At 37.7% G+C, this 26,571-nt stretch overlaps 1 protein-coding gene across 1 annotated transcript; it reads right to left on the reverse strand.

Annotated features, from left to right (window-relative positions):
* Positions 1–2,819: 2,819 nt before the first annotated feature.
* Positions 2,820–9,059, reverse strand: LOC141832142 (uncharacterized). The gene is made up of 5 exons (XM_074719628.1): positions 8,921–9,059; positions 7,921–8,177; positions 7,298–7,388; positions 3,243–3,309; positions 2,820–3,173 (listed from the first exon to the last, which is right to left on the reverse strand). The coding sequence occupies exons 1-5, from the start codon at positions 8,974–8,976 to the stop codon at positions 3,120–3,122; spliced, it is 525 nt and encodes a 174-aa protein (XP_074575729.1). The 5' UTR covers positions 8,977–9,059; the 3' UTR covers positions 2,820–3,119.
* Between the last annotated feature and the right edge of the window lie 17,512 nt (positions 9,060–26,571).

Raw genomic sequence — 26,571 nt, forward strand, 5'->3', positions numbered from 1 at the left:
TAGTAGCAGTTACGAAATTGTAGTTATTATAATACAGATTCAACCTGCTCTTCTAATATTCATGTTGTAACAGCTATAAAATCATAATTACTCCCTAACTACTATAATATATCCAACATATTCAGAAATTAAACGGACGACTTAAGTATGAGATAATAATATTAAAGGATAGTTGAATAATTATATACCGTTAACCCTAGAATGGGACACTATTTTAATAAAAAAAAATTTTAATGGAACATTTTTTATTTTTGCCTAATTTTAATTAGGTGTCAATGTTTTTCCATCTACCATGTCATTTTGTAGTTGAAAGCGTATGTGGACAAAACAATAATTATTGGAGAACGCCATCATCGAAAAGAAACAACCGAAATGAAACCGGAAGTCCTTTGGCAGGGCCGCAGTGGCAGATTGTTCATATGCCTGCCGTTACTCCTTTAGCAGTGGGTGACAGGCTCGCCGGCGGTGAGCGGAATCACCGGAAGTGGATCGGACTTGCAGACCTCGATCATGAAACAATTGGAGGTCATGGAAGAACAGTTGGACTTCTCCCTCCTCCACGCGGCGTGCACGTAAGATAACACCATCTTCTTTCTACGTAATTCAGTCTCTTCACCAACGTCTTCACCAACGTACGCCATGCTCTCGCACTGCAATTTTACTTCAACATTTCTGATCACTATCTTTTTGTAATAAAATACGTGGAATTAAAGGGACCAGGCCTTTTGACAGGGATTCGTAGAGGATGGCGATGTGGCTCGAGGAAGTCGAGGGCAACGCACAACCTGCCTTCTCCAGCATCTTCATTGTAAGCTTCCACTACTTGTTTCTCAACCATTTTCTTCTTCTTCTTCTTTCGGTTGCTAGAAAGAAAGAGAGAATTGAGTTGATAAATTGGATCGGAATTGAATTGCAAATATCAGGTCGACAAGTTGCTGCAGTGCAGAATCAAGGAATCGTATGTGCATTCTCATATCAACATAATGTAATATAACCAACCAACGTCCATCTTTTCAAAGTTTATGATCACTTTGCCCCACGGAAATGGTGCTCTGGTATTTGATTACTGTAAGTGCTTTAACGTGCATGTAACATTTTTGTAGTGTTAAGATCAAAGGTAATGAAGAAATGAGAAATGTAGTGGTAAGTATGAGTTTGTTCATCTCAATGCCTAGCCCAAATATGATCTCTCCTGGAAAAGCCAAGTGATTTCTGAAGAAAGAAAGGGAAAAAGGCAAGATGAGTAAAAAGATAAGGAGATGAACACAACAATCTAAATTCTTTCTACAATTTTGCAACTAAATGGTATGTTCCTATAACTAATATTGCTACTCTTAATCATTCCCATGTGTTAGGTTGGCCTCTCTAGAAAAGAACCTCCTTATCGCCTTAAATCCTTACACAAAAGTACAAATATGGGCATTACATTTAATATTTATTTTTAGTTGACATCAAGTATCTAACTATTCAGACCAATTAATCCTAAAAGTGATCGGTCCGACCAATCAAAAAGTGAAAATGACTGTCCAACCTAATAGCTAATGTTCTCGAATCATCATTCGGACCAATCGATTAGAAATTCCCCACCGACCACTAAGATAAATCAGAAAGTCAAGATGACGATCGAACCTAATAGCTAACGTTCTCGAATCCTAATCCTGAGGGTGATCGATCTAATCCTATGAAAGTTTTATACTGACCACTAGGGTAAATCAGGAAGTAAAGATGATAATCCATCATCAACGTTCTCAAATCCACTACCCATTAAAAAGAATATCCCTACAAATTAATCGCAATTGAATTAATACCGAACTCCAGATGTTTAATCTGTCATTGGTGGGTCTAACCATCTCATCGTTGCCATGGACAAGGTTCATTTATCCTAACCATTTAATATTTAATACCTAGGATGTCGATAATTAGAGGTACAGACATTCACTTCAATCACTAGATATTTTAAGTAGAAGCATCCAAAGTTTTTTTCTTTGCCTCGTCAAGAAACTCCTTGCGATTGCATTTGTATTTACTCGATTTCTTGTAATAGAAGTGTATCCTTTCATTTTTTTTAGCATTCCATGAGACTTGGATTTTCCATTTCTTTTCCATTTAGCGGCATTATCCACCAAATGAACCTTACCCTTAGGCTTTCTCCAGGCCTGAGACTGGTTTCCCGCGCATCATTGAATAGTGTTTATACTGGAACACTTAGTAAATGGCAAGTTTACTGACGTGAATGGAAGTAAGATCAAGGGTGGGTGATGGATGTGAGTATATCCTAACCTTGAAGGATTTACGAGATAGGAATTGCACAGTCTCCTAAAAAGGATGGCACAAAGCAAAGAACCTTGAGTGATCATTAACTTTGAGCAGAAAGCAAGGATATTAGTAACCCTAACACATTGAGACAAGCAGCATTCAAACAGGCATTTGATGGTTGTGGAAAGGTGGATATTGACGGAGGGACTGAGATTCATATCTAAACAATAGAGAGAAGATGAAGCTATAGACTCCTCAAGAAGATGGAAAGAACTGCAAAATGAGGCATTGATCTGAACTGGAGAAAGTATTTGGTTTCCCTCATTCTCACCATAATTGGCTTGAATTCACTAAGTTTAAGATGATGGCGACTAGAAGACTACAGAAGCACTAATGGAGTGAAGTTTATTAAACAAAACCTGACTTTTTTCCCCTAGCTGATCCCGGAGTTGATATAAATGACCTCCATGAATAAGCATAAGTTCAGGCACAGTTTCTTCGCGATAATTGTTAGAATCAATTACCTGTAGCAAATGAAATAAACATTCAGCACCTCACAAGAGTGGCTACATTAGTATTGATTAATTAGACATTGAAGAGTGAATCCATCTATAGAAACAGAAATTACATCTGAGGTCTAACATCAGCAAGCACATGGCCGAGGCAGCTGCCACACAGTTCTTAAGTATATTTAGTTATGCAAACACTACATCAGGAGCAGTATTTATCATTACTGTAACGTTCCGGTTTGAAATACTTGAACACCCCACCTTTAACTCTTGGATAGTCAGTGTGGTTCAACGGTAAACCATTCCTTTTTTACACCACAAATCACAATAGCATTTAATAGACAAATCTCAAGCTTAGTCATATAATCCCTCTTGCTCCCAGATATCCACGAGAAAATCTACCATTTCCTGCCACCATTTTCATATTAAACACCAAAGTTAATTTGAGTCACGAAAGGAACACATTACAAGTCTTACTGATAGGGGAATGGGTTGCGGAAATGGCTTATTGCTTCCAAGTAAACTTTCATACGTTGCATTCCAACTGCATCCACATAAGTTGAACATTTATAAGGAAACAATGCAATATCAATTTTTAGATGTTTGTACTCAACATGTAATATTACCAATTTGAGCAAAATGATGTTCAATTTTTAACAAAATAATTTTCTATAGTTTTAGTCGCATATATGAAATAATAGGTACCAAAGTAATTACCTACACCATGGAACATATTTTGTCAAATTTTAACAAGAAGCATCAATCCCATCTAGTGACAACAATGTTATGGATGCCCACATGGAACACGCTACTTATCATTTTTTTTATTTCTAAAAATATTATGTATAACCTATATTATACTTTTACTAGTCATAATAAACTGGGTAAATTATATCCCAATTTTAGAAGAATAGACCATTATTTGCTGTATAAATGATCCTCAATTTACATGAAAAACATCTTACAGTTCAGTAAAATTTATGTTAGTTTATGTTCTTTGTGAGTTTCATGTTAGACTCCATGCAAAATCAGTTGTATCATAATTCAGTACATTTAATATGCAGTTTCATAGCTCTCTTGCAAAACATATCAGCTACTTCATGATGTAGGACAATGGACGAATAAGAAAATGAATCTTTCCCAGAGGAAAATTGTATTTGTCCATGGCCACATCTGATAAAACACATCGACATTTTCCATATTTCACTAAACGTTGGGATAGAATATTCAAAATTGTCATAAATAGTTACTGTTGTATGATGCAGTTTTCGCTAAAGTCACTATAATCCTTCTACACCAGAACCTTAATAGAGTCCTTACAGAGCTGAACAGACGGACCAAACATCACCTCAATTTATGTAGAGATATCTAATCCCTATCTAAATAAGTTCCTAAAAAAAATATAGTGGCAGTCTTCCCATAAACATTGTTCAAATCATGCTTTATAGGTCCTAGCTTTATAACTTCCTAATAACTCGTTAATGAACACTCATTTCAATACAATGAAAAAAATATCAAGTCAACCAGACCAAACATAATTCAATTAAACCAAGCCCAAGCCATAAATGACATCAACTTGAGTTTTCATTGGCACCTCAACCACAAAGTAAAGGTCAAACTGAGTTTGTCAATTATAGTTTATCAAAGTTACTTAGACATCTAGTGGGTGAAAACCAAGGATCTGAAATTTTATTTTGCTAATTGCTCAATTTTCTTATAATTATATAAGCTGAACCATGAGAAGATGTCCTTTCAAATGTTTATGGGTCTAAAGATATGATTTCTCTACTTGCATCTTCTGACCTAATGAATTGCTAAGAGTTTTCTATAGCATATCAGAGAATGATGTTTAATTAGTGGAATGGGATCTACTTGTATTAAAATGCGGGGGGTTTAACTAATGGGGATAGCAAATGGCTTGCCTTTCATGCTTATCATGTGGGCTATCAGGTGGGATTAGTTGTCTGTTGATACATGCCCTTTAATTACCACTCCTTTCATGTTCAGAATTGTTTTACTTTGATAGTACATGTCCACTCCTTTCATGTTCAGCATTGTTTTACTTTGATAGTACATGTTTCTATAGTTTCTGCTTAACTAGATCATGAACATCTTGTAAAATATTATCTAAATAGTGTAATTTGTATTAAATGGTGACCTGGGTTAGTCACTAGCCACACTTAAAAGTGAATTAGTTGTACAATGTGTAATCTCAAAAGTGAAACATCATTTATTATGAAACCATAAAAGAATGTGTGACTTTAAATTGGTGAACCAAAACTAAAAAGTGAAGCCTTCAAGTATGAGCAACTGATCGCCTTACATGGGCGTGCATGTTGCATGCAGTCACTATCCAATGTTATGCTATATCACTATCTATCATCGAAACATGTCAAATAATATCACTCATAGGCTATGGACTTGGCTCTAGTGATTCCCTTGGTAGATCAATTTTGCTTAATATAATGTGAAGATGAATAAATTCATGCAAAACTAAATTAAAGTGATTATGAATAAGTGGAAATATTGCTTAGTATGCTAAAGAGTAACAATTCTTAATGTAATTGTATGCTTAAATAATATGTTGATGCTTTAATGTAATTTTAATTATTGTTATTCTCTTGAACTCTAAATACAAGATAAAAATTCTTATATGTGAATTTTAATTATTGTTATGCTCACTTTGTAATTTTTTTGGCCTTTGATTGGTGTAGCAATTGCATTTTGAGTTGTGTTTCTCCTGTGGTATGTGATAGTTTATTGTGCTTTGCTCTTGCTTTTTTATAGACCATATGTGGCAAGCGAAGCTTGCCCCTCAATGAGCCAACTTCATGCAAGGCGTGTCACCAAGGACATCCAAATCATACATGAAGTTGCAACCCCATAGTGCAAATCAGGAATGCATAGGACAATGGCAACAATTGATGCTGAGCTAAGAAGACAAAATGAATTTTTTAAAAAATAATATAAACTTCAAATAACTAAAAGAAATAAGAAAGTGCATAGGAAGCATTTATAAGTAAAAAAACTATGCAACTAGATACATCAAATGATATAAATTTTGTTCTGTTATTTAAACTCATAAGTTAATAAAGTTAGTGATGCAAGTGCAACTAAAAATCTATTTGGATTTCTAGTTTTGTCTTGTAGTTTTATGTTTTATATTAGTTTTGCTTGTCATCCAAACATCTTGAAAGCAAACACATAATTTCAGCTTCATGTGCTCACTGATGTTATTACATTCATAAATGCTGGATCCATCTGAACTTAACTAAAACCTGATATGGCAAAATGCTACTAGAGAAATACCCCGGTAATTCAAATAAATTATAATATGATATCAGGGAGACTGATAGAGTGTTAACTCTTTGTTTATCATGTCCTTTACTACCCTGTTGTCTTTTTGCTATTTCTATTCTGCTTCTTTTGCTCTTTCAAATGCCAGGTAGAGGTTACTGAACACAATAACCTAAAATCACTTCGTTTGTTCCAAAGATCAACGAGCTGTTGGAAATCAGTATTTTTTTTTTTAACTGACAATGTGTAAATTTGATGCTAAGCCCAATCCTAATGCAAATAACAAAGGTCAGCAACCTGATGTCTAGAAGAGTCTACTTCTTCTTCCCTTCTTAATGCCCTTTATGTTCTTAAGTTGCTAGATCCAAGTATGATTACAAAATTGTATTTATCATCTTAGTAGAAAAAGATAGAGACTAGCTACACTTGCTTTACGTAGTTTCAATTTAAGCTGATGCTAGCCAGACAATAATAAATGGTGCATTTCTTAGTCCTAAAAAGAGACATGGCTTTCTCACATTTCACCAAATTTGTAGTCAGAATAATTTAGATATGAGATATATTCAGTAGAACAGCAATCTAGAACCAAGATAGATTAGCAACAAACTTCTAGTGACCAACTTTTATTTATCTTCCCTTTCCCAATTTTGCTTTGATGACCAGCTAACTTGGAAAGAAATGAGAGGAAAGGAAATAGGCATAAAAGGAATAATAAATTGTTTGTATCGTCAAGAACAAAACTTTTGTATAATTTGTTGTTCTTTCCTTCCAAGTAGCAAGCTCTAAAATTTAAACTATTTGATAAAGGTATAAAAAATCATTTCTCAATAATGAACACATGAGAAATTCTTAATCACCATGAAAGGCAAATTCAGATCCAATTGCTAATAAGTATGAAAAGTGTTTTGTTTGTCATAGATCATATCTAACCGATTAACTAGTCAATTTGGAAATGTAAAGATGATTTCAACGGAAATGCAGCCCCTATCTTTCCAAAAATAATTCAGCAAAGTTAGCAAGTAAGCCTGCATAGTGTCAATTTGACCTTTACCGAAATGAGATTCACTCGGTAGTCAATTGATTCCAAGTATCAAAACAAAGGCTGACTGTATATACAATAAGTCGTGCCTCAAGATCATAAACTCATCTACGGGTCGGCGGATAGCTAAAATTTACATGTAGTGGCACCTAATGTAAACAGTAAATTTGCTTTTTCAGCATGCAGATGGATGTACCTTAATCTTGGTTCTCGGAGTTGCTGTGACTGGGTCTCCGACTTTTTATTTCCAGTCCAATGCTGTCTGGTTTGAGTCCATAGAAGAAGACCTGAGTGAACATTCCAAGTGTTGGATAAAAACAGAGAACAAAAAAAAAACATATCAGTGTCCATCCAGGAAATCTTCTGATGCACGTTAGATTCTGTATTGTAATTTGTAATCACTGAAAAAAGGTGAAATTATGTATCTTTACCATCCTATTCAATTTCAATTTTATAGTTAAGTTCATACTCAGTTGTAGCAAACTAAACACATGTTTCTTTACTTGTAGAAGAGGTCCCTTCTAAAACAAATGGTGTAAGACCATATTGATTGACACAGGTCATAGTGTCTTAAAAACTACATGCATCAAAATTTGTCTACGAATCTAGTAGCAAAGAAATCAAATTGATTTTTTTATTGGCCTAACAACATTTTCTATCCCATAACAAACACTTGGGAATCATAATAATACTGTTCTGAGGATTTCAGTCATCAAACACAATTAAATTGTAGAAGATTTTAAAATAGGGAATGCATTTCAGTCACAAGCATAGGAGTTTAATACGCACAAAAGACCCAGGTAGATCAGTCAAACTTGCCATGATTCACAAATTCTGAAGGGTTGTTCGTGCTTCCTGCTCCACCATGGTGGTCAAAGGGTTGCGCTGATGTGCTGATTGAAGAAATACTCCTCTGTGATTGAACTCCACTATTTTCCATCTCATGAGTGCTCGTACTCCAAAAGTCTTCAGAAAAGTTAGGTTTTCTAACTGTCTGGCCTTGGATTTTCAAACTTTTGGACGGCTCATCCACAGCAATAATTGGTGTGGGCTTAGTACAACATCCAAAACAACCTCTGCTCTGTTACAAAGCAGGTTTAACCAAGCTGACAATTAGTATAATATACCATAATGGGCCCATGGAATTCAAACAAGTCATCATATAAACAAAATAAATCCAGACTCAGAACTGAAGTTTCGAGGGAATTTTAAATCTAAATAAATAACATCAACATGAATAGAACCCCAAGTCAGACTAGTAGTCTCGAGAATTTTTATCGTTTCATTTAGCACTCTCACATATGCATGGTTTCAAGTGTCAGTCCGTATGGGCCAGCTCAAACTAATCGTATCATCCTGATCTTGACTGATACTGATACTCTATAGGCACAAGTAAATGTCACACATAGCTGTGATGGTATCCATAGAGACAAGCCTTTTCTAGGCCAAAGTCATCTGAAATAAGATAAGAAAATTAACTTATCATGATTCCTTTAATTTTGTTTGCCAATCACCAAGAGGATGAAACACAATCCAAGAGGATCAGAGGGAAAGCATCACTTGGAGCACCAATAACATCAAAGAGGAGTAACATTATAGCTGGAGAAATCAAAGTAACGAGATTACGTTGCGGGAAAAGCAATATTTTCAATAGATTTTCCCCCTCCCCTCTCGATTCCAGAACTAACCCTCCGCTACAAATCATGAAACCGTAATAATTGACAATTTAGCTAATGGACGCTGAGAAAACAAAGATATCGATAACAAAGAGAAAAAAAGAGAGAGAGAAGCATGTTGGCAGGTCGGTGTACGTATGTACCCCATGCAGGCGAGAAGCTGGCCGATCCAAGTGAAGAAGGATCTGCAGAGTAGCATCTATCCAGCGTCCGCGTCCAGATCTAGCATCAACCAAAAGATCTCCCAACCTACGAACACCTACACCCACCAAATTGACGCCAAGGAAGCAATTTGTGGTAACAACGATGATATCTGCTCTTCGTCGCGGAATCGATGGAGAAGAAGAGGAAGAGAAACGACGATTTCCCTGGAACAAAATGGAGAGGAGAAGCGGCGGCGAATTCCTGCCTTCTTTACTCTTTTCTTTCTCCTTATTACCAAATAAAAAACCGCAGCAACGAATCCGATTCCCGAATCCTGAGCTTACACTCACACGGTGGGTGGCCCCGGTTTTCGCTTTGGTTCTTGATTCCAGTTGAACGGTTGGGATGGAATTTGGAAGCGTCCGCCCGGCCAACGGCCATGATTGGTTTTACGCGAGTGAACGAAAATTTTGATATATTCGATCAAATTGAAACCTTGCCTAATTGAAAAGTTAATAAATCTGTTAGGGATCATGTCTAATCAACATTTTGCTAACTGATCTTTTGTAAAAGGTATATCCCAACAGTCTATATCACACGACCATCTATAAGGAAGTAAATTGAAAAATTACAATTAACCATGATGGAAGAGGTAAATTATGAAAAAATGAAAACACCTAATTGATAACTCTGTTGCACAGGGTAATATGATTAAAATACTTTTATCTTATATAAATAGTAAATTATATGAAGGAGTCTAGTTAAAGTCTAGATAAACTAAATGAAAACACCTAATTGAATTAAAAGAAATAAAGTCACTCATGAAAACCATAAAATAAAATAAATGAGTGCATTTGTTTGAATTAAATAAAAAAGACATAGTCGAACTAAATAAAAGGTACATAATAAAATTAAAGGAATATAATTCGATACTAAATCTTCATCAAATTAAAGGAATTCAAACGGTCCTTGTAAATCAATATAGAAATTATTCTTGATTCACAGATTAAATTACTTGAAGATCATCATTTAAAAAAAATATCTTTATCAAATGTAGATTGAAAGGGATCTCAAAGACTAATGTATACTTGACGCCACCATCGTCGCCGCCTATCAGTTTCTACTGCAACATCAAAGCGTGTATTTTCTGTAATGAAAATTGTGAAGAATCGAACAAAATAGAAAATGATTTCTTATCAAATTCTTTGATAATGTATATTGAGAAGGATATTGTTCGCAGTTTTGATGTCAATTCTGTCATAGATGAATTTGAGTCTATAAAAAAGTGAAGAGCACAATTTATATTGCGTTGAATGTAACTTATTTCTTAGTTAATTCAAAATTTATTTTATTAGTGTGACAATGCGATATTAAAAAAATGACCCCCCTGATAAAAATCCTGGCTCCGCTCCTGCCTAAGTGGTAAGCATTAAGATATATGTTGCTTGAGGTCCTGGGTTTGAGTGCTCTTAGCAGCATGTACCTATTAATTAAGGTGTTATTTTTTTTAATACCTTTCTCGGCCTTTAGGCTAAAATCAAGTGTAACATTTTGCTAACTCATATATCCACGCCACCTCTTCCTAAATCTAATAATTTATTTTTCATATGGTTGGTTCATAGATTAATCAAATGAGATATACAAAAAATATATATATAGATTAATCAAATCAATATATAAAAAAAAAATAGAAAAGTTATTCCAATCAATAAAATAACCAAAAAGTATGTATTTCTTTATTTTATTTGGTGCACAGGAATACTTAGAAATTCGACAAGGAATAAAGGACGACTAGCTTTTAAAAGAATGTCATTAAATCCATCGGATCACGCCTTCTTTACCACCCCGCACGGCTAATGCCTTCTAATGGTCCTAGCCGAATCTAACTTTCCTTGACCCACTCTCAGCTACAACAATCTCTCGATGAGGGATCCCAAAAGAGCCCTTTTTGGCCTCAATTTCCATATTTTCTGAAGCGATACGACTTTAGTGAGGCAGCGCAACATCTAACTAATAGCTCAACAATACTAGAGGTATGACCCAACGGTTGTCACCCTTAACAAACTATCTCCTCACGTGCGGCTAGTCGATGGGTGACACTTGCGCTTGTGCAATCACCTACGTGACTCGCCTAGGGATCACGTGGCAGCCCACATTCAACGGCTATATAAGGCCTGATGAAGGTAAGCAAATGTATGATTTTTTTTTCTCGCACGTAAATGCTACTCTTCTTCCTTGCTGGTTTGTTTCTTATCCCTTTTTCATCTCGTTCTCCCGTGAGCTCCATTCCTTGACTCTGAGTTGACTTGACCGTTGAAGGGGTCATACTGACCAAGCGAGCACCCTGATGTGCTTTGAATCACAAGCGATCGAAATTCAATCCGTCGGAAGAATGACGTAGTTGTGGATACAAGGAGAAAGGGAGAGGAGGAGCCTGAGCTTACGGAAGGACATCAACATCAACATGGATAACTATAAATAATATCATCAAATTCAAAAAGGATTGAATGATGTGTTGGAGGCTAAAAGAACTAGGAATATTTTCATTATTTTAAAGAAATTTTGATAAAAACTATCCTAAACTTTCAAATTTTTTTCCTATTTGCAGAATTTTAAGATTTATACAAAATCTATCCTTGGATTATCTATTCAAGTTGCAAATCTCGAAAGGAATGATCATCATTCATGTAAAAATCAATAAGATACAGAACAAAAGCTCAAAAGATTGTAAAAGTCCTCATTGCTCCATTAGCATTTAGCATCTGTAAAGCAAAAAAAAAAATCCCCATAATTTACAATATCAAACTCCCAGTAAATAACAACATTCAGACACATCATGAATTCACACAAACCAAAATCAAAGGTCCGAAAGAAAATTTGTTATGCCTTTCTACAACTCAACAAAGAATGATGAACTCACTCAGTAACCTTTCAGTCAAGCAATCAACATATATACTGATAAACACACTTTAAACCTCACTCAAAGACAACATTCAATAAACCAAAATACAACTAGCAGATGCAACCAAATCTGAATTGTTTCAGCAGATATAACCTTTGCAGTAACCAACTCCAAAGCCAAACACAAAAGCTCCAGTTTTTTCAATCTGGTAGAAACTTTCGATACTTAATCAGTATCAAGTCTGGTGTCAATTCCTGAGTCTGAAACAGTTATAATTTCAGAAACATTCGACTTCAATCTGGCATAGCTAGCTCAAGTAGAAAACCACTAGTGAAGCTTCCCAAGAGCTATGGTTAGTAGATCAAACTTTTAGCAATACTGAAAGTAATAAGAGTTTCAGTAGCAGCATTTGAACATTACTAGTTCCACTGAAAACCTTCCCCTGATCAACTATACAACTTGATCCATGCCATTCCCATTCTGTATTTAAAATATTGAAAATTGTGCATGGAAATGGTTGCATGGGTGATGAACTGCAACCGAGTTAGCGAACTACTCTAACAACTTGAAACTAGATTGACGAGCAACTTGTCGAAAAATTTATTAGGAGAAATAAATCGTGTCATAGTGACAGTAGCTAATATTGTTCCATCTTTCAAAAGTACTTAAAATTGTTCATCACTCCATTCTTGTTTAAGGACTTTGCAATACATAGGCCATCAAATGATGCTACTCTTCGCATCTAGTAATGTTCTTGCTTATCTTTTTGTTTCTATTTTTGGCAGAATACATGGTTTTGTGAAGATGCACGAGTTTACTAATTCTTTAGATCAAGTGTGATAACATTCAATTGGATGACAGATTATTATTATGGGAGGAATCCTAAAAGAACCGTTGATAAACAAGTCAAGCATTTCATATATATGACCATTGTGCCATGGGCTTATTTTAGTATCATCTAACCATGCAACATTTAAGCGATTTATGCTTGCAAAGTTACTAAGACCTACTAGAGAAGACATGGCGACATAAAAGAAGCTAATTCTTTTAACCTTTAGAGGAGAACAAGATTTCCTTTAACCTTTTCTCTTTCTTCCTCTAATTCTAAAGTAGGCTTCCCTTCGATTCCAACTATCAAGGATGAATGATGAGACCTTCAATTGATGTGTATGGGCTCCTTAGTTGCTTTGGACACTTGAGAATAATGGAGCACTATTGAGAGTATCTTTTATGTTAGTTATGGTCCAAAGTATCCAAAAAGCATGTTAAACTAAGACTCCAATAGCTCTCAAATGAGGTTGTCTGTCCAATTTAGATCAATCAAACAAAGTGCTTTGGTAGACAAAATCAATAAATGGAATCGTTGGAATCTATGACTTTTGAATTTGTTCGGCCAAGGAAAAATATTTGGTTGACCAAAGAGAACTTGATCGCCCTAATGCCTCATCTAGGTGATCACTGACCTCATAGCCTACCCTAGAGCTCTGAGATACTAACACGAGGCTGCCTATGATCCTCTAGGTCTCCACATATAATCCAAGATGATCTTTAACAATTCTACCTAGTAACTTGAATTCATCTAATACAATCGCTACATAAAACAATCTCAAAAATAAAAATATCATAAGCATAATACATGGGTCACATGTCTTCAGGTTTACATCCAAGATTGATGACAATCTTCAAGTTTCAAGCCCAACTCAATCACCACAATCAATCCATGATGTCTATCATCTAAGCTTCATCTCAATCTAGGCTACCTACCCTCGAGTTCAATCTCCTTAGCAAGCTAGCTAGTACCCATGAGTCCAATTCACTCAATCTTAATCACAAAATTGGCTTATCAAAACTTGCTCACTCAAATAGTATATCAAATATGAATAGGTAACTTAGTCATTGTAGGTCAAAATCCATGATTAACATTATTTATAGGGGAGGAGCCAATTTAAAACCATTGAGGATCTTTGTCTTCCACTATTCATTTTGTAGGAGTAGACTTTCCAATACAATTTTGGATATCTAAGAGTCCATTTATGGACATACCTATCCAAAACAAACAATGAAAGACAAGCAAGTATTAAAGTTTGGAAACACATTAATTCACTACAAAAAATAGCAAATTTAGGACGAATGTTAGCGACGAATAATTTTTGTCGCTAATTAGTAATAAAAATTGTGACAAAATACTATTTCATCGTTAATTGATGATAACTTTTACGATAAAAATAATTTAGTTGCAGAATTAGCAATATAATAATTTCGCCATTAAAATCATCGTGAAATTTATTTTTGTCACAAAAATCATCGCAAATTTGCGACAAATTAATTTTTCGTTGCCAATTTACGATGAATAAAACATTTGTTGTCAATTTGGTAATGAAAAATTAATTCATTATAAATTTGACGACGAAAGAAAATTCATCGAAAATATGCAATGAAAATCAAATTCGTCACCACATTGGCGATCAAAATCAAATTCGTCTCTAAATTGGCGATGAAAATCAAATTCGTCATCAATTTTGCGATGAATCCTAATTCACCGTCAAATTTAGGGCATTAAGCCCTAAATCCTCAATCCACGTTTTCTCTTCTTTCCCACTCTCGATCGATCTCCCAATGCCGTCGTCACCCTCTCCACTTGTTAGCTACCGGTTCTCTCCAACGAGCGAAGCACGCGACAACTTAATGGTACTTCCCCCTCTCCTTTCCCCTCGTCTCCACCCCCTCTGCCCATCGAGATGATCATCGGCCCAGGCCTGCACAACGTTGGCAACTGGTAGCCGCCCTTGGGCTAGTGGCCACAGGCCGGTGGTCAATCGCGAGGCCGCGGGGCGATGGCCCTTGACAGCCAACCTTAGGTTGGTGGTCGACTGGTAGCCGGCCTAGGGTTGGTGGCCACAAGCAGCCAACCTTAGGCCGGTGGCCACGGGCCAATGACCGCAAGTTGCAAGGCGATCACAGTAGACCGCGGGTCGATGACTGCGGGCAATCGGGCGCTGGCAGCAACCTGTTGGCTACTGGCAGATGGCCACGAGGCCTACACTGGCAGCGAGCCCCATGCTAGCCGCAAGCCCTACGCGAGGCAAGCTCCCCTTTGGCAGCAAGATCGCCACCCACTATGAGCTCGCCCGACCGCAACCATTTAAGTTGAAATTGTATTGTTAAATGTTTGATACTATTTTATATTTGTTTTAGATATTATGTAAGTTATTGTGTTGTATGTATATGTTGATTTGAGAGGTGTCCTAAGGCAATCGCCTTACGGTTATACTATTTATTAGATAAATAGCAATTCACTATTTGAGTGCACATTCCATATGTGTTTGATCGGATCTTAAACTCGAATACTGAATGTCCGCAATACGATTCATAGCATGAGAGAATTTGTGATTGGATCACAACTCGTGAGCATCTCTACATGTGCAATTATGAATGTATTGAAATTATCCCTAGTCAAGGAATTGATGAGCACGGACGTCATCAATTCTGTCGAGACTAGCACGTTTAGACTTCTTGGTTAGCCAAGCAGCCGATCTCACTGTTGTCAACATTAGATGTTGAGAGTTAAACGTGGATGCTGGTTAAAGGTAACCAGTTCATTGGAGTGACCTGTCTTGAGACTTCATATGGTTCTATATATATATATATGTCAATGAAGATCTCAATGCAGCTTAAGTGCGAGTTTCCTTTGACTTGCGGTATTCAAGTCACCTTGGTCATGGAGGCTTATACTTTGACATCTTAAGTAAGCATCTCCAAGGAGGTGTGGATCCGAGATGATTGGGTATAAGTCGAAGTGTCCGAAGGTGTTTGAATAGCCCACAGAGGATTCACCGCTCCTTGAAAAGGGAGACGTATACCTTGCGGCCGCTTGTCAGGATTGTTACTAAAAGTCTTTGGCCAAAGCATTACATGTTAAGAGTACGAGACTCTTGGACACATGTACAAGTAACTTGAATCCACAGGACAAGAAAGCAGCTTGGGCTAGGTGTGACGTAGTCAGCCTAGTGGGGACCGACACATAGACCATGTCCTGAACCAAGCGGGTATAAGACGGTGAAAGGAACGAGACACGATTCAGTGTAGCTGCTGAAGGGTTTAGAAGACGTTCTGGAATCAATCGTTGATTTTTCGGTCAATTGGGGATCATGACATACTACTAGGTGTCACTCATGATCGTTCTGTAATTAATGGTTAATTACGGACGACCAACATAGCCGGGAACCTATTGGGTCACACGCACTACAAGTTCTCCGAAGGACTTAAAACGAGTTTGAGAATTAGATTCTCAGAATGAGAGAAATAAAATCTGGTTGAATCAGACAATGGACAAAATGATGGAACTCGTCTTATGAAGACGAAACGAACGAAACTGATTTCGTATAAATCAGAGACCGTTTGGTTACTGAACCAAATGATTCGGATTTGAACCGAATTGAACCAACTTGATTTGGTTCATGATGGAAGAGATTTTGGCAAAATGGAAGAGATGAGAAGCTTTGTCTTCTGAAGACGAATCGAACAAAATTGGTTTGAGTCAAATCGGAGTTCGTTTGGTTAATGAACCGAACGAATCAAATTGAACCCGGTCTGGTTCGCTACAGTGTTTGGCTTTGGTTCAAACAGGAAAAACCTAGGTTGGGTTTGATTGCATACCCGGTTAATAAACCCTAGCCGATTGAGAAAAAGGGGTTTAAAATACTGTAGCTTTCTCATCAGAATAAAGATAGCGATTTTTCCCTGTTCCTCCTCGTTCTCAACCGCGCGGCGCCAACTCTGGGAGATCTTCTTCTTCGCGAGCAGAACGGCGCCGGCCCTCTCTCTCCACGCGAGCAGAAGGCGTCGCCCTATCCCACTTCGCGAGCTGAACGGCGCCGGCCTCTCTCCCTCTTCGCGAGCTGAACGGCGCCGCCCTCGCCCTCTCCCTCTTCGCGAGCAAAGAGGGATCGCCGCGGATCTGAAACTTCCCGCGACTGCTCCGCCCTTTGGACGCGCCGCCCTCTGCCGGCGTCGCTGCTCGAAGGCCGCCTTGAGGAGTGAAGACGCGCCGAGCTTGCCCTGCTTCTTCCTCCCGAGGACACGCGAGCTTGCCCTGCTTCTTCCTCCCGAAGACGCGCCGAGCTTGCCCTGCCTTCTCCGCCCGAAGATGCGCCGGCCGCAAGCTGCTGAAACCAGAGGAATGCCCTGGCCTTCTTCTAGAGGGAGCTTTCGAAGGCTGAGCGACCGGAGGAACCCAAGGCTGCCGTCTTCCCTCTCCGCCGGAAATTAGGACCCCAGCATCCATGTTTCAGCCGAGCATCCTGTGCTTTGGGGTTGAACGCGAGAGAGGGAGGAGAGACGCTGTGCGTTTTCTGTGCTGCCGACCGCAAGCCAAAGAGATGTCTTGTGCTTTGTGTTGTTGACAACAAAAGAACAGAGACCCAATTTTGGTTGTTTCCGTGGGAAGACCACATGATCATGGTTTGTTGAAAATATGTTTCAACCACCGAAAAGGTCATGGTTTGTTGTTAGGGTTAGTTCCGGAAGCTTGTGAAGTTTCTGGAAATTATTCCATCATGATCGAAAATAGTATTTCGATTTTGTCTTAAATTAACGGTCAATAGTTGATCATTATAAACTACATCGAGAATATGGATTCTTGATGATAGTTAGAAAGCCTCGGAACGATCGCGACAACCGTTGTTGCGTAGTTCCGGAATAAGGCTTCTCTCGATTCGATCGTCATCGATCATCGGCTAGTACCGAAGACGATGACGCGACTCGTGGCTTACGAAGCCGTCCAGACGGGAGCTTGGCGTGGATCACCAGTAGAGGCGGAACTCGGACGAGGATCGCTCGATTGATTCAACACGGCTCAACATCGTCATCGCGAGGTACACGTTTAGAATAATTTTATTCTGCAAATTTTAATTATGCAAGTAGAATAAATTTTATTCTGTAAAATTTTAATTTCTTGCCATGCCTTGTACATGTTATTTCCACTTATGCATGCGTGTGTTGTATGATAATAATTAGTTTTAATTATCTGTTTATTTCCGCTGCGCACGTTTACGAAACGTGTAGACACGCGCATTGCACCGGGACGATCCCAACACTATGTAAATACTTTTATGACAAATTTGTTTATAAAATTCATTACTAAATTCGTCCCAAATTTATTTTTTTTTAGTGTAATGACCTTATAGGATAGTGACATGACTAAGGGTGAATGGTCAAAACTTGAAATTTGATCAACTATTCTTAAAACGAGACTCAAAATGCATTACCAATCAGTTAATATGTAGTGGAATCATAAATGAAAATAAAACCAATGCTATCAAATCATTTAAAATGGTTCATAACCCTAATCTTACTCTGCACCCTACTTATCTCGTTAGGTGTGTCATTCTTTGAAGACCTCACTTTAATAAAATTCTCCTTTAAATAGGTGGAGAAACCTCATATAAAAAACCTTTTTTTCTCATTACAAAAGATTAAAATAGTTAAATATAAGAGAAAATAAAAATAGAATACAAAACAAAAAGAACCTTTCAAATGATAATGATAATTTCCCAAACCGCGTAGGTGGTTATGTGATTTATCTAAATTGCATAGGTAGTTTTGAGATTGTCCAAATTATTTAGTCTAGAGTGGGTTTATTTTCCATTTTACCCTTGATCCTGTTGGCATGATAATATCACATGCGTCCAAAGCAAAGACCACTCTGAACTGCGTTCTAAAGTATTTCTCGGAGAAAGTAACCTTCGTCTAAACCAAAAGTGACGGCCAACGAACGGTGCAACTTATTTTCTGACGAACGATGATCTTCAACAGTTGACAAATGGTGCAACATAATATCTAACGAAGGGTGATCTTCTAATGAGCAAAAAAGCCGAATGGAGAGAAGTTGGCAAATGTCAAGCTGGTGCCTAATATTTTTTGGCGAATAGTGCAATGTCTTGTAATTATTATTTGGGGTTGCATCAATGCAAGGATCCATTTTTTGATGAATTGCTCTTGCATAAGATGGAATTGAGTGATTCACAAAAACAAAATCAACTCAGTGATGGTACATCAAACATAAATACCAATGATAGTAAAATGTCATCTTCCAGTTCTGCTAGTATTGTGGTGAGTACTGGAGAAAGTATAAATTTTAGATACAATTTGAAAGAAAAAGTGTGGACTAAACCAAAATATTACAACATTAGAATGCTAGCAAAAATTGAAAGAGAAATCTTCACTGATGAATTTATAGTGAATGATATATACTATTCAATAGATCTGTTAGTAATAGTGACCTTGAAGATGCTTTTCTATTAGTTGAAGATGCCTACGTAATAAACTCAACACTTATTACTTTGCAAGGGCAAGAACCAGACGGGAGTGATGTTTTTTTGTGGATAAGATAATGTAAAGCTTAATCTTTAATAAGTTAAAAAAACTTTATTTGAAATACTAGTGTAATGTCTGCTTTGGTTATTGGTATGGTTGAGTGGCCCATTTGTCTGGTATGCTTGCATGGAGTGTATGGGTGAGTGTTGTACAATATGGACTCGACTTGGTTAGTCTCATTATAGCAGCTAGTGAACCATAACTGCTACAACACAAACTTGACATTGTAGTAGTTACTGTGTTGTAGTTGCTACAATGCAAACTTGACTTGTTCAATCATGTTATAGCAGCTACTGAACCGTAACTGCTATATCATAGACTTGACGTTGTATCAAGTATGAAATCGTAGTTGCTACAAAAGGGTTCTTGACTTGTTCAATGACGTTGTAATCTGCACACAATTGAAGTAGTCATGTAATGTATTTTTCTTTAACTTTCATATTCTTCACTCCACTTAGTTGCAGTAGTATTAACTTGAAAAACTATAGATTCTTGTGTAGGTATTCACAACCTAAAAATATTTTAAAGATGCACTTGCTAAGTATGCTATGAAGATGTAGTTCATTTACAAAATAAAGGACTTAGAAAAACCAAAGTTAAAGCAATTTGTGATGAAGAAAATTGTACATAGGAAATAATTGCAAAGGGAGAAATAGAGTTAACTATTATAAAATATTTAAATGAACACCAGTGTGGTCTTGGCTTAGGAATGGTCGATCATCCTACATGCATAACTTCTTTTATAGCTTCTCAGATTGAAAGTCATTTTCTATCTATAGATGATTATAAACCCAAAATGATTCAGAGAGAGATGAGAGGATGATGATTTATAGTAGACATATTATATCGAAAAGCATACAATGCACATCAAAAAGCTCTAACAAAGGTGATAGATGATTTCAAAAAGGATTATGATGACCTTCTTAGGCTTTTACGGGAGCTAAGATATAGAGACCCAGAAACATATACCGCAATGAAAACAAACATTGATAAAAAAAATGGCCTCCCATGGCTTAGGAATGACCAATCATCCTGCATGCACAATGATACAGTGGAAACCCAAAGTTGGCATGTGGCTCTAGATTTGGAGTGATGTGAAGCTATTTGGCAAGATCAAGGAGGATTAGACAAATCCCGAAGGGTAGCTAGTTGATAAACCTTAGCCCTGGATCCATGGGACTCGACCTTGGCCTCGTGCGCCGACCTCTCCCCAGACTCGGGTTTCAACCTCGGGCTCCTACACCGACCTCATCCTGGTCTTGGGTCCCAACCTTGATCTCATGCACCAACATCTGCTCGATCTCATGCGTCGACCTCTACTCAATCTTTTACGCTAACCTCTGCTCGGTTGGGTCCCAACCTCGACCATGGATCTAGGGGAGGTTGGCGCATGTTTATCAGAAAACATGTAATGGGAAGCTGTATTAATAGCTAATTACCTTTTAAATAAGATACCCTAGAAGAAAATAGATAAACACCCATATGAGTTGTGGAAACAAAGAAAACTCTCTTACAAATACTTATGAGTGAGAGGGTGTCTTACCAAAGTGATTGTGCCTAACCCAAAAAAGATGAAGATAGAACCAAAGACTATTGATTGCATATTTGTAGGATGTGCACACAACAACATTATTTATTGGTTCTTTGTGTATGAATCTCAAATACTTAAAATACACAAGAACACGAAAATAGAATCAAGGAAAGCTTCATTCTTTGAACATGTGTTTCTGCTTAACTCCAAAGAGGAAGTAAGTTCCTAAAAATGAGCATATGAAACAAAAGAACAAGATGAACTAGATGAGGTTAAGCTCAGATGAAGTAAAAGAGCTTGTGTAGAAAAATCCTTTGGTTTAGATTTTCTTTCTTTCACGATGGAAAGCAAACCTCAAAGCTATTTAGAAGCAATAAGTTCTTCTATTGGACCTCAATGGAAATAGGTAATTGCATCTCAGATTGATTTAATCTTGTAAAATCATACTTGGGACCGATGGATCTCCCTCCAGAAAGTAAATCATTGGGTTATAAGTGAATTTTCAAGAAGAAAATGAAATCAGATAGAACTATTGATAAGTACAAGGCAAGATTAGTAATTAAAGGTTATCGACAACGAGAATACTTTGATTACTTTGATATTTTGCCACTCTATGGAATATGGAAATATATCAAATGGATATAAAAATAATTTTTCTAAATGAGATTTTAGAAGAGGAAATTGATATGGAGCAATCTGAATGGTTCTTTGTCCTAATGTAGAAAATAAAGTTTGTAGATTAGTGAAGTCATTATATGGCATAAAAGAAGCTCTAAAACAGTGACATAAAAATTTGATAATGTCATGAAGAACTTCTTTTATGTCAAATTTTTATGTCACTGTTGAAACAAACCTAAGTATGAGAGGTGTCCGCCCACTAGTGGTCTTCTTTTTGAAACTCTTTCTAGAGGTGAAGAACTCATCTTACAGTCGAAGTACAAGAGAAAATATGAAGCATAAAGAATACATTGAGGTCAAATTAAATACAAACACTCAAGTCGAGTCGATGTGGAAGTCCTGAGTACAGTGCACCCCTCCTGGAACTTCCATAGTTGTACGAGCAGAGCTTCGGTCATGTTCACAAGCACCATAGAATCTGTGAGTAGTTGTGAGTTGATTGTTCTTTGATGCTGCTTGATGAGGCTTTATAAAGACTCTTTCGGGCATCCAGATCCCTTTTTGGGTGCCTCGGACTGATTCAATTTGATCCAGCTCTGTCGGTCTTTATCCAAGCTAATTCTCATCCTAGCCCAGGTGCCTGGATCAGCCTAGGGCTCCTGGATCATCCGGGTGCTTGGAATAAGATTCGGGTGCCCGGAGCTACTCTTGGTTCAGGTGCTTAGACCAGACTAGGGCGCCTGGACTATCCAAGCGCCTAGAATATGATCCAAGCGCTCGGAGCTGGTTCAACCCGGTTTGACCTGAGTTGACTCCAGGCTTGGTTTTGCTGCTTCTATCATGCTTCCTTAGTCTTGCTTTCAAGTCTTGGTTCCTATAAGATAAGTATATAGCAAACAAGCAAATAACCTAAACCTAATTGCAATCTGTCTGACCTACTAGGCTTACCTAAGCCTTACCCTGTAGGTCTAACCTACTAGGCTTACCTGAGGGTCACTCTCTCAAGATTTCCTTTTGCAAACATTCGATCACCCTTAACCCACTTAGAGTACCTAATCTCTAGTTATGATTAATCACTCGGTAGACTTTCCACCTGCTAAACATTCGGTCACCCTTTACCTGCTTGGACTTCTAACTCAGCATCCGATCCTCTGACCCTCAGGACTTTCCTTTCGATGTCCGATTCTCGCTAACCCATCAACCTACTAGAAATTCGATCCATTGACCCGCCTAGGTTTCCCGCCTGGTGTCCTTGATCTGCCAAGACTTCTTGCTTAATCTCACTGACCAGGACTTTTTGACTAGCCTCCAACTAGAACTTCCCTTGCTAGTCATCTAGTCAACTTTGACCTGACTAGACTTTACTCACATCCAAATATTAAGTCTTATTTGAATCAATCCTTAGTCAAACTGACCAGACCTATGTATATCATCAAACATCGAAACCCTGGAGGTAGATTGTGTTGGTGCAGGGAGCACCAGATGATCGAACCTTAGTTTTAATAATGGTAAGAGGTTCAAGTTAAGTGTGTGATGTTTACTGATGAGCTGATCTAAGTGTGCAAGTAGCACAGGAAAGCCCTAGTTGAGGCTAGACACAAGCAAAACCTAGTGGATACTAGGTAGTGGAAGTCCTGGCTAGAGACTAGGCAGACCTAACTTGGAGGGTTAGGTGGGAAGTCTTGGTCTCAAGGACTAGGCAAGAAGACTTAGCAGATCAAGTGCACCAGGTGGAAGTCTAGATAGGTTAGGTAGACCAGATGTCCAGTAGTGGAAGTATAGGCAAGTCAGGTGGACCAGATGTTTAGCAGTAGAAGTCTAGGCATATCAGGTGGACCAGATGTCTAGTAGAAAATCTTGAGGGTCGAGGATCGAGGCTAAGCAAAAGTCCAATAAGTCTAGAGGACTTGGTTGGCAACAGGTAAATTCTCCCGAGTGGAGTGGGTGAGGGCGCGTTCCAGGTAAGGGGAACAGTAGACGTCTGACACAGGATTTTATTGAAAATCCAAAGTCAAGACCAAAACAGTTTAACAACTGTTTAACTTTCATGTTATCTTTTGCTTTTGTGCTAACTTATAATGCAGGAAAGGAGGGGCAGGAATTTTATGCTTCTGGCGCCCTTATCTGGATCTAGACGATCGGACTCCAGGCGCCCAGATAGGGTTCTAGGTGATTGGACGTCAAAGGAACGGGGCCAGCGAAGTAGTGAGGTGGCAGAGTCCTAATGGCCGAGACACTTCAGCTTTCAGGCCTCTGGATCTGTTCCAGGCGCCCCGGATCTGGATAGGCATTACGTAGTCAAAGGTTCATCCGAAACCTCTATATCAGCATAGAGACGCCTGAAAAGGGATACATGCGCCTGAAAATACAGAGTCAGCAGCACCGATGGTGGATCGATGGACAACATGGAGACGCCTAGAAAGGCTTCCAGGAACCCAGAAAGCCTAATAAAAGATCTTCGAGGGAGACCCCTTAGAGTATCATTCAACACTCAAGCGACGACCATTTGCACGCGAAGCATCCCCCAGGAATGTCATCGTAACACCGAAGAGCTGCACCAGAAGTCGACATCTTCACTCTTTCAGTAATCTAATTTGTGCTTAATTTTATAAGGATGGTATCGTTATTACCGATCCTACATTTTGTAATCGTTAACTCCCTTTCGTAAGAGGGGAGTTATATAATTGATTGTCCATCGAAAACGATCATTTAATCGTGGGCCTTGGAGTAGCAACCTGTGGCTGTCAACTAAGTAAATATCGATGTGCTCTTTCCTTGCATCGTTTATTATTCCACTACATTCTACACTTCTCTGATTGCAAGGTTTTACGAGCATTTTATGAAATTCAAAAATGCTACGAAAGCGCTATTCACCCCCCTCTAGTGCTCTCAACGATCTTACAGATTGCACTAACAATCTCGTTTCATAGTTGCAACCATGTCTTCACCTTTTCCCAAAGGGTGCTGCTAATAGGACACCTGAAGAAAGTATAATCCAGTGTTTCATCTGTTAGTGTTAGCCTTTAGAGCCAATTATGAGATAATTGATAAGAAAATTTTTTTATTATATTTCATTAATAAAAGATAAAGTTTATGATTATTATATATACTTCAGATCTGTGTAGATGAATAGGTATAATAATATCTTAGGGTAATAGGTTTTAGTCTACAATATATTAATTGATTGAATTGATAGTGAGAGATTATAGATATATATAGAATATTACTTTTAACTATTCCTTGTTAAGGTTTAATATACAAGGGCAATATTAATGTGTTGAGACTAGCATGTAGATCAACTGATGACTTAATCTCACAAGTCATGGATATAAAATATCAAGTTGATACATGAGTATATATTAGAAAATATCTACTGAATTGACCCGCTATGAGTATGTTTCATGAATTGTTATATGAGTGTTATAAACATTTTCATAGTGACTACTAGTATAAATAGTCCTTAGACCTGAAGTCATTACGGTTCCCTATATAAGGAGTTGTGTACTTTAGTATCGACAAATATCACCTGTAATAAGGTGAACTATAAAGTTGATCACTTAGTATATAATAATTTATGCGGAGAGATGTGAGTGATGTAGATGAGATCTATCCCTTCCATATGATGGAAGTGATATCTGTCGACCCCTTGATTAAATAGGACTACTAAAATGCATAAACATGCTCAAATAAGTCAATATGAGATATTGAGCTCATTTGGTTAAATGAGTCTACTTGGAGATCAAGAAACACAAAGATTGATAAAGGGATGACACGGTTTATGCCTCATGGATCAATCTAGATATTGAGGATAGAAGGACCAAGTTATATAAGATAATACACATAGAAATGTTAGGTCGGATCTTAACATTCTCATCACTTGGGTAGCAATGATGCATATCTAGATGTCACTCATTGTTTATATATCTAAAATGTTATTTTAGATACATTGCCAACGTTATAAGAATTTATTAGGTCACACACAAAGAACATATTAATTTGAAGATGAGTTTATTTTAGTTTGATTAAAATATGATGAATCCTAAGATTATAGGGTTGAGTCTAATCTGAATTAGACTTATTGAGTTAGACTCAAATGAATCCAACTATTGGATTATTGGATTGAGTCTATTCCGAATTAGATTCATTGGATTAGACTCAATCACTAAAGAGGATTAATGTCTATTAATAGAAATTAATGGAGCATTAATAGCATTGATGAAAAGGAGAGCAAAAAGTAAAAAATTTTTGTATTCATTGAATGACTTTTTGTATTCATTAGATAACCTTTTGTATTCATTAGATGAGTATAAAAAATTATTTTTTATACATTTGGTGGATGATCATTTTCTAGTCTCCTCTTCTTCTCCTCTTGACCAAACCATCCAAGTTGCTAGCACAACGAAGTGGTTCTTCTTTGAAGGCTGAATTCATGGGATGAACGAAGGGCATATTCGTGTGGACATCGAAAAGACACGATCATTCTGATCGTGCTAAGTTCTGCCGAATCAAAGTTGCTTCCAGGATTATTACATTCACGCAACAAAGGTGACAACTAGATAATAAACGTGTATACTATATCTCTAGAGGGATCGATTTTTTCATCATGTTTATTTTGATTTTTTGTGTAAGATCCCTAAATCATCTAAAAAAAAATGATAATCCTAGTTAGTCGCATTGACTCAATCCCTGGGGGTGACCGGCCCGGTCCCACGGAAGTTTCCCACCGGCCACCAGGATAAATCGGGAAGCGCACACAGCGGCCAACCCAGATGCCCGCATCCTTTGATTGCGATCCTCATTTGGAGAAAAATTCCTGCAAATACACCGTAGCTAGGGATCGAACCGCGGGTTCGTATGGATGTCCTACCGTGGCACCATGGCCCCGGGACACCTAAATCATCTACAAGCGTACATAGCGGATAGATATTGCACGGTTGATACGAGAACTGACCGTTGGTGCGTAGGCTGCCATTTGCAAGGAATCAAAAATTAAGAGCAAATTGATGCTTTGGCATAAAGTAAGGCTCCCACATCACCTTCGCCCAAGCTTTGTGCTAATTTCTTGGTCGAAAAAACTCGAATGCTGTTGCTGAATCCCGTTGGACAGATTGGTACCAATTGACCGGCATCTCCTGTGCTTGCCGCGTTGTGCCAGTTTGTTCGCACAATATGTCCCTGAGCTGCAGTCTTGGCCTTCCATTCCCACGTGCATGTGCTCGGAGTTT

The sequence above is a fragment of the Curcuma longa genome, chromosome 7, assembly GCF_044706935.1.
Source record: "Curcuma longa cultivar G26 ecotype Majalengka, Jawa Barat chromosome 7, ITB_CL_G26_1.1, whole genome shotgun sequence".
Taxonomy (NCBI): domain Eukaryota; kingdom Viridiplantae; phylum Streptophyta; class Magnoliopsida; order Zingiberales; family Zingiberaceae; genus Curcuma; species Curcuma longa.